The sequence below is a fragment of the Coffea eugenioides genome, chromosome 2 (assembly GCF_003713205.1).
Source record: "Coffea eugenioides isolate CCC68of chromosome 2, Ceug_1.0, whole genome shotgun sequence".
NCBI lineage: Eukaryota > Viridiplantae > Streptophyta > Magnoliopsida > Gentianales > Rubiaceae > Coffea > Coffea eugenioides.
Window position 1 is genome coordinate 45,292,970 of NC_040036.1, and position 10,264 is coordinate 45,303,233.

The 10,264-nt window shown below is 37.2% G+C and overlaps 1 protein-coding gene across 1 annotated transcript; it reads left to right on the forward strand.

Moving 5' to 3' along the window:
* The first annotated feature begins 8,509 nt into the window (after nucleotides 1–8,509).
* LOC113759803 (dnaJ homolog subfamily B member 1-like) lies at nucleotides 8,510–9,714 on the forward strand. Its single transcript, XM_027302377.1, has 2 exons — nucleotides 8,510–8,673; nucleotides 9,258–9,714. Exons 1-2 carry the CDS (start codon nucleotides 8,510–8,512, stop codon nucleotides 9,712–9,714), a joined length of 621 nt encoding a protein of 206 aa, XP_027158178.1.
* The last annotated feature ends 550 nt before the right edge of the window (nucleotides 9,715–10,264 follow it).

Consider the following 10,264-nt stretch of genomic DNA (forward strand, 5'->3'; position numbering starts at 1 on the left):
TGGCCCACCTCTCTGGCTTCCTCTAGCTGTCTAACCAAGCAATCGTTCGCCTTCCCTAGGCGACGTCGCTCGTCGTCCACCGCCAGGACGACCTCATCTGGGTAGCCGAACGTGTGTCGGCACTCACATGGTCGGTTCAGCCGGCCAAAAGGGGAATACAACGTATACGGCCCCCCAGGCCTTCTCTGAAATTGGAGCACACACTGGCGTAGCACCTGATTCACCGGGCCCCCCGCACTCGGAGGTCTCGGTCCTGGTCCTGATCCACTAGGTTCCCCGACCTCCATACCTACAAAACATTATTTGGTCAGTTCTTCGGCATTTCAGCTTAAAACATACCATTCAGCTTAAATAGATACACATATTCCTCCTACTTATCATGTATGTCCCAATTGCCCAAATCCTCTAACCTAGGCGCTCTGATACCACCTGTGACGACCCCACCGCATCCAGAGGCGTACCAAAGGGCTTAGCGGACCGTCTGCCTAACTCGCGCCAGGACTCGAAAACGCAAAGCAAGAAAAGCTATATAAATCAAAATAGTACTATTCATAATATATACATTGGCAAAAGAGTTCTATTTACGCCCTCAAAAGTAGATATCCAGACCACTACATCCCCTTATGATTATAACAAAAATCAGAAAGTAGACCCGAAGAAGGGTCCTTACACGGATCACTATAACAAGAAGAACCATCTTAATTGTCCGGCTATTACAGACTAAACCTAGCTATACTAGTGACAGTGCCAAAAAGTCTCCTGCATCGGCCCCTGTTAAGGAAAATAAAGGGAAAGGGGTAAGCTATAAACTTAGTAAGTAAACAGGGGTAAAAACATAAATGGCACATCAAGACGAACAATTACGTCACAAAGATACCAAGTCAAAAGCAAAAGAAATAACAGCACAAGTTAAGGATACAGGTTGGCTCCAAAACCAAGTTATTTGTCATGTGTGACCTCCTGTCGACACTCCGTCGACCACAAATAAGGGTCCGTAAAACTCCATTTGTACTCCCACCGTACCCCTTATCACCCTCACTGGCCAGTCAATCGCACGAAATTGCTCGAGCAATCAAAACGAAATCGAACTTGGTTCACAAACGTGGTGACCTCAAGACTAGGTTGGACTGATTTCGACCAAACCCCGACAGGCTCGAATAGTCCGTCTAGGTCTTGAGATCGGGCCCCAAACTCATCATATTTCATAATTCACAAAAGTCACCCCGAGTTACAAGTTCAAGGGGTTCAGTCCCAAAACAATTCGTATACACATGTCGTGTACAAATACAGGTTCAAATTAGGGTTTAGGTCGAGTGTGATAAAGTACACCCTCGCCTAAGTACCCTTTCATCCACATCAAAGCACATAAGCGAGTTATACATAAAACGGCCCGAATACTTACGTAAAGAACAAGTATAGCAAATGTGCGAAAATCACGTCGCGTGCGACAGCTAATAGGTCCCACTGGCTCCGCCTAGCCTGCTACCGTCTGTAATAAAAGGTTTTACCACATTATTCCACAAACGGCTACTAAAATGTATAAATCAAACAAAATGGCAAAACGGACACACGCGCGCGCGGAAACGCCGAACGGAAACGGAAATGGCCGTCGAAAATGGAAACGGCAGATTTGCTACCCCAAACCGTTTTGACCATAAGTTTGGCTATAAATGTCGGATTAAGGTATATGAGACACCGTTTCGAAGCTAAAAGAATGAGTCACAACTTTCATGAAGACATCAAGAGCTAAAATAGGACTCGTTATCATCAAAATAGACAGAAACAATAGCCAACAGAAACTGTCTAAGGCAATTCAGACAGTTTAGAGTGTTTGGATCGTCTTGCCTGCTACAAAGGTCCAAACACTCTGAAATTTAGCAGTTAGACAGATCACTCAAATCTCTACAACGTTCATGAAGGCCCTGAAACCCAGATCGCAACGGAACTAGGGCAAAATGCACAAAACAGTCCCAGCAGTTTATGTTCAGGTTGTCGGACAGGCCCTGGTTGAACGACCATAACTCAGGACTCGTAGATCCGAATCAAGAAATTCCAAACGCGTTGGAAAGCTAAGTTATAAGGCTATCACTTTTTTGTTTTGGCCAAAAGCTGAATCAGCACAGATCCCAATGAAAAATGGAACCAAAGCTGCAGGATGGCACTGTCCTGTTTTTTTTTCTGGTTTAGTCTATTTCCGCGGCGCAAACGCGTGGTCCAAATGCAAGCATCGCATACAAGTTTTTTTAACCATTCCCTCACCAATACAACACACATAAACTATCTCCTAATTATTCTCCAAGAAACCCGAAAGTTCTTTCCCAACTTAACCTCAAAACCTAGCAAACACTAACCATATTCTACACTTTAATCTTACAAGCCCTAACTAACTTTGTCTAACCATATACCAATCAAACCCTAACCATCTATGCCCTAGCTAAGCCAAACTAACTTCCCTTAAACTAGGGTTTCATGACCAAATTGAACTTTGCCAAGGACCAACCATACAAGTGAAATTAACACACCAAAGTTTCCATTGGCACCAAGTAACCAACCAAACCACTAAGGAATCATGAAGCAAGAAACCCTAATTCCTCCTAGCTTTGGCCGAAATTCATGCAACAAAACACCACCAAAATAAACCATTAAATTACTTTACAATCACCATGTATACCATAAGGGTTCACAACCACCACAAGAACATCACTTTCATGGCTTCAAGACTTACTCACCAAAATTTAACTTTTAAGTGAGATGTTTTACCTCCAACCAAGCTTTGCAAGTGATGGAATCCCAACAATCAAGTGCCCATGTTGCTTCCCTAAGCTCCAAGATCAAGATGGATGGCTAGAAGTGGATGAACTTGGAAGAAAATTTCTCTCCTCTCTTGCCTAATGCTCTCGGCCCTCTCTCTCTCAACTCCCTTTGATGTTTGTTTGCTTTATGTCTTATGTTTATTTCCACCTCAACCAATCACACAAAAGCTTGCATTTTGCTTCTTAGCCCTTCCAACTTCACTTTGTCTTTCTTACTCTCTTGCCCACAAACATAAGGAAGTCTTTCAATTAACTCCATAGGATACATACTCAATCTAATCTAAAACGCCTAATCACACTTAATCGCTTCACTAATCACCTTCCTATCTTAACCACCCACTCTTAATCATACCTTACCCTACATAAAGCAACAAAACAACAACCTTTTTGACATTGGCAAAATTAGGGGTTTTAAACCCAACTTAGGGTTTCTAATCTATTAGAACACTAGAGGTTTTAGTAATAACCCAAATTAGGATTTTCTAAATATTTCGAACAAAATAACAGGTAAAGGATTACCACCAACCCTAAAACCACATTTTACAGAAAAAATGACGCTAATGTTCTTTATTTCACATAATATCAAAATTAAGGACTAACAGGGGTCTTACAAGCACCCCAACCCATTGGCTAACCTTGTAACTTGAGCCGGTAAGGGCTTGGTCGAGAAGCTTGGTGAACATTGGGAAATAATAGCTTGATCTTTTGAGATCTCGCTTGCCATACTCGAATAGTATTGCCACCCCTTACATGTTTGGTTCCGGATCCAAGTGGGTGTTATGTTGGATGGAGGAAATAAGTGGAGCACTACGGTCGTGTTACTACTTGGGTTTACGGAGGGTCAACCCCCAAAGGCTCAATTGATCGAGACGTGGAAATAGCTCCTGAGAGCTCCTATATCCTTCTTGTGTGTTAAATTCCTACTTGTGCACTTAAATGAAACGTCATGTTTAAAATTGCTTTTAAGCGTGTTATTTGATTGATTGGTGTTACTTGCTTGCCTGTTTATTTTCTTGGCCTCACTGAGCGTTCGCTCATCCCTTTAAGTTTGTTTTCCTTAACAGGCTTTGGAGGTGAATTGGAGGACCTAGACTAGCGATTTGGTGGAAGCTAGTATCTTTGTATGAACTTTTAGTGACTGTTAAAGTGTAATTTTGTTACTTTTGGTTGATGAATTGAAATGATAACTTTTACCTTAGAAGTTGTGACTTGTAGATTTGAAGTACTCCTTATTTAGTTGTTGGATGTCTCGTGGTTCTATATTAAGCTTGAACGAATGCGTGAGTCCTGACGAGAGTTGGGCAGGCGTCCTGCTGATACCTTAGGGTTCGCCTTAGGGAGAGGTGGGCTATCACAAGAACGACCAGGGGTCACAAGTTAAAAAAAAAAAAAAAAGATTACAGATGGCTAGCTCATCGGGTGAAAGAGGTCGGGTTTCGCTGGAAGGTTCAGACGCGTCTGCTCGGACCAAGCCAGCAGCCCAGAGCTTGGCATTATTGAACTCCTTCATGTTCAACTTGACGTCCGACCTGAGTAGACGGTCCAGCTCAGACTCGGGAAAAGGCGAAGGGAAGGGGATCAGAAACTTGGGTCTCCTCCCTCCAGGTCGGGGGAGGAAAGCCTATGTTGTTCACATAAAAGAACTGGGCCTTCCAAGACTGAATAGAAGAAGGAGCGCCAACGAACAGCTCGCGGGTTTGATGTTTTACTCTGCTCGTAGGACTCTCCCTCCGGACCTTCCTACGAGACTCTATAAATAAGGAACGAAGGGACCAGGAAAGGTATGAATTCATACATCTATAGCACTATACGACATAGCCGCTTCATATCACTTCTCGAAAACTTTGTCTAACTTAACCTTCGGAGTAACAACGTGGAGCTAGTCCCGCTGTTCATCCCTTTGCAGGATAGTTCGAAACCGGCCTTGGCGCTCAGTTCGGATCGCGCTCTCAGCACCCGCATCAGGTATCTACCCAATAAATGTATTTTATGTGTTGGATTTTTGAAAATGTAAAGTCAATTTAGGAAAGTATATAAATGCAAAGAAAGGTATTAATTATTAGTATGTACATATACATTATAGATTATGTGAAATTTAGTTGTGTTGATGGTGCCCAACGGGTTAGAAAAACTCTTAATTTTATGGACCACCATGGAATGATACGTCTTTTGAAGCTCTTAACCATGGACACAACTAAAGAAGTGGTGTTAATTTCCTTACGAGAAGTGCCATTCTGTCACGGAGACATGTCTATTGTCTCATCTTGATAATGTAGAAAACAACACGAGATCATTGACGAATGGGTCCAGTATCTTTAACATATTTGCCATTAGCTTATTGAAAGGCTTTAGTCGAAGTTAAGAGAGAGTATAGATTAATTGATGAGCTAATTTGGTTTGAAATAATGGTAGCTGTATGGTAAATTATTTTTGTCTTTGCTAGCTTTCTACTTTCATTTTTTTCTACCTTTTGTCTTTGCGAGCAGTCTACTTGCATATTTTCAACCCCCGCCTGAATGGACAAATAAATTGTGTGCTACTTAGTAGATCTGGTGGTTTTCAACAATGGAATCCAGAATCGCCAAAGTCATCCAAATTTGTATTAAACAAAGCTATGAATTCCCTTACTTACATTTAATTTAGATATTTTCATGATTGTAAAGGGAATAGGTCATCTTGTTATTTTTATTTTATCATGTGTATATTCACAATTTCGTTGATTAATAAAAAATAAGAATGACATCTCTCCTCTGTATATGCGGTTTGCAAAAAAAAAAAAAAGAATAAGAATAAACTAAGCTATGAATTCTCAAACTCCACCTAAAAGTCAATTCAAGATATAGAAAGGAGCAGTTTATTGGAGTAAGAATAAAAAGACTAAACACGTTCAGTGATGAGGGCTTTTTTTGTAAGTTTATTTTCCTTCTTTGGTTTCTTCCTTTGTGCGGCTGAGTTTGGTAGATTAGAGTTGGAAACGGATGAATATATATATATATATATATATATATGATTAATCCTATATATATTATCAGTATATACACTATCAACGTTAGATATATGTAACATATGTGCAAATTTTGAATATATATATATATATAACCAAAAAAGAAAAAGCCTTATTGACTCCTCCCAAACTCCCTTTTGCCTCTTCCTTCTCCCCCACGCCCCTCTCTCTGAAAGACAGATACAAACACTCAGAGATCTTCACACTATTTCTCGTTCCATCACCGAAATTTTTGGCCTTGCTTGGATTGTTGCCTTTTTTTTGGAAAAAAATATTACATTTTTCATGAATTACTTTTTACACATTTTTTAATCACTTTTTTTTATCTCACACACATAACAAATACATATACCTATATTCATATTATATTAAGAAGAGAACGTTAGATTTGTAGATTTAGCGTTTTAACTTTCACATTTTGAAATTATCCCTACTGTAAACCCAATGACTCAAACGCTTATTTCTTCATTAACAACTATTGAGTCTATTTATGTAAAACGTTCTTGTAAGAATTAAAGAGGTTTGGAAATTGAACTCCTTATGGAAATAAAATTCTTTCAGTGGAAGAATTACTACGTGAACTCATATAAAGGAAATATACGCGAGAGCAAGAAAACTAAACAAATTTACGATCCGTTGAATAAGGAAAGAAACAAATATTTCGTAATCAGTAATCGATTCATAACTTTAAGAATTTGGAATGATAGAAATAGTCTAAATTTTAAAAAAAAAAATTATACCGAACTAAAATTAATTAATGATAGGTGTATTTTGGACAAAAAATACACCTATCATTAATCTTTTCCTATTTAAATTTACCTACCCTCTTTTGTATTTGCATATTTTTTCTAATTAATCTTACATTTCAAAAAATATAACATTTAAAATATATTTTAATGAGTGCCGAAATGGGCACCCATTAGACACACCTTATTTCTTATTAGAATACAATGATAAGAGCAATAAAGAAGGCATCTAGTCTAACTGGTATTTACAAAATCGGCATAGGAATAGTTTTTCTTACCTTCTATCTTCTTTTTTATTCGAATCATTATAAGTTCTTTGGTTTTGATTTTTAAGAACTATATATTCTTTGTTTTTATGATTTTAAATACTAAATGTGAAAGAAAAGGATCTTGGAGTTTTATTTCCTTATAATGCATTTTTTTCAGTATCTCTTTTATGTCAATTTTACTTCAAGGAAATAACTCTAAATCAATTTTACTACATCATTTCTTCTAAGTCAAAAGCCTTTTTATTCTTTTTGAGGCCATGTAGTAGTATGATTAAGTGTTACATTAGGAAAATAAACTTATTAAAGCCAATGTCCAACTTGAACAGAATTTTAGGGGTGATTTTCAAAAGTAAGTGAAGAACATGAAAGAAACTTTATCAGGGTATGCTTAGAAACTAAACATGAATTGGAAATCTAAAATTTTGTTTTACATATTAAATTAATGCTTTTGCCGAACTTCTAACTTTAGTGAAACTTTTAAGAAAAATAATTGTAACATGTGTATCTATTATACTCATATGGTATTTTACTAACTATATGGATGACAAAGAGAAAATAAAAAAATAAAAAAAAAAACATCGTGTAAGCAACCGTTTGACCCAAAAAAAAAAAGCAATAAACTGCTCAAGGTTCGGTTTCTATGAGTTATATAGGAATTATGCTTGTCAAAAGTCACCAAGAAATATCCGAAAGTAATGAATTTTAGCCCTATCATCTACACGGTTGATATTTTGCGACGTCGTTCTGTGGAGTTCTAAGAAGTAGTTTTTTTAGAAAAGTGAGATTTAAATTCAGAAAGTGTATAAAATATAATTGCAGCAATTATTGTCCTACTTACAAGGCTTCACGCACAAGAAACTAGCATAACATGAAGCCTTGTAAGAAACTAACATAAGATCAATTAATAAGAATGTTCATCAAGATTAATCAAGACAATATACATTGCATATTCGTATGATTAGATCGTACCTAGCAATTAAACAGCTAATAAACAAGTCAAAATTACTCAATTTAACATAGCATCTCCCAATAATGGAACCAAAATCTTTTTAAAAAGAATAGATTTTTTAGGAGTCTACAATTATTTTTGTCAGTAGCCAATTAACTTTTGCTTCCACTAATTTATAACTTTAAAGTAGATTTTTTCCACTTTCTATGATTAGATCGTACCTAGCAATTAAATAGCTAATAAACAACCCAAAATTGCTCAACCTTTTCTTTTAGTATAGGTGAGAGATTTCAAACCCGAGAGCTGCCCTCGCACGGTTCAACCCATTCCTCTCCATACTAAATTTAACACAGTATCTTCCAATAATGGAACCAAAATCTTTTAAAAAGAATAGATTTTGTTTTGGAGTCTAGGTTATTCTAGAATCATTTTTGTCAGCAGCCAATTAACTTTTGATTTCACCAATTCAAAGTAGATTTTTCTTTGGGAAAGTAATTTTAGCGAAAATTTCTCTTACCGAAGGCACCTTCCAGTCAAGAATTACGAGGCAAAAAAATACTTAACATATACATTTCCCTTAGAGCAAAAATACAGTAATGGCAAGTTTCTCACCTTTCTCTCACCTATAGCCTATATAAACTACCCTAGCTAGTCATTGGTATCCACCGCATAAACCCTTGTGGCAGTTCTGTCCAAATCTTGTCGAGGGCAAAATGTTGAGAGAAACCATGGGGAAGTTATGCTCGAAAGGTTTCGACAAGGGCACCAGCCATAGGAAAGCACCACCTCCGGTTTGGTGCCCATTGAGGTGCACTCTAGACGAGCTCTACAATGGAGTGGAAAAGAGGATCAAGTTTCCCGGAGGACGCATGAAGCTCCTCCCTGATCCTGGGTATGTATATGTTTTTTGTAATTAACATCTTTCCTTATTCCTACATCTAAATTAATATGACAAATTTATCATAAAATTTATTGTGTATCATTGATATGGAATACTGATTTTCTGAAAGAATCAATTTGAAAACGAATTGATGAGTTATAATATCAGTTAGTTATTTAGCACCCATAATAAAAATTAACGGTTTATCTTTTTTAAGCTTTTTGGTGATATATATATATATATATATATATATATGTTACATTTAGATTTACTATCTCCTTTTTTTTTTTAATTTTCCGACGTACATATTGAGTTTTAAGATTATTTAGATGGGGAAAGATTGGGTTAAGTAGCAAGGAGAAAAGGATTTTAAATAAGAGATCTTGGTTCAAGAATTCTCATTTACAAATAAAAAAATTTATTTAAATATGAATATTTCTAAGAAGTATTGCTTGTTATTGACAAAGCACGCTTTCTAAAACATTTTTTCTCAGATATATCATATCAACAAACTGCTATGACAAACGATGTCTAAACATTCTTCCAAATAACCTCCAACCCAAAAATAATCTAATGCATTTACATTGAACTTGTAGCGTGATAGCACCGAATGCGGATCCGGAGACACTTGTGGTGGAAATCCCAGCAGGTGCAAAGAACGGCTTGAAAATTGTATATCCGCGCAGGGTCATTCTAGACGACAGAAAGGTCCCCAGGGATGTGATCGTTGACGTGATAGAAGAGCCTCATGCTGAATTCCACAGGCAGGGCAATGATTTGTGGGCTATAAGGAAAATTCCGCTGATGGAATACGTTACCAATGAAGCCCTTACAATCGAAACATTGGATAAGCGTCTTCTAACTGTTCCGAAGATAGAACCTGGGTGTGTTATAGAGATTCCCAACGAAGGCATGCCTTGTTGGCACTGTATCGAGGAGACAGGCTCCATATTTGTCAGCTTTGAAGTTATCTACCCAAAGAATCTGAGTTTGACAAGAGAAGAAAAAGATGAACTCAAAAAGTTGCTGGCTAAGGAGGAGAATAATGTGTGATGAATTACATAAGTGGATCAAGTAACAATGCTGTGGGCAGTCTCGTGATTGTGTCATGTGTCTTTCTTTAGTACTAGTAATGGATTGTGACTATTGCGTTTGGTTTATTTCCATCGAGTTCGAGTATAGTTTTCAGATTTTTAATTAGCTAGGTATAAGGATGATTTGTTCGTGTTTTAAGTTGTTCTCTATCTTTGCCACATCGGCCACATGCTATATCAAATTCGATTCCATTGTTTTTAGAGTTAATAACACTTAGTCATGATAATACTCTATCACCCTCACGTTCAAAAATATAAATTTTGCCCCCCAAAATGAATAGCGTTTGTAGTTTTAACTTTGATCACTTATGTGAATATTTTTCTTTCTAAATTACCCTCAACCTTTCCTAGTTTGTAAATGGTCAACTTTCGAGCCTTTGCATTTTTTTACTATAAATTCATCTCAATATTCTGCTATTTAGTTACTTTATTGCATTAGCATATGTCTATTTTAACACTGCTTCAAACGTGAGTGGCCCCGCCTCGGCCCCCATCTTTTATCTAATATA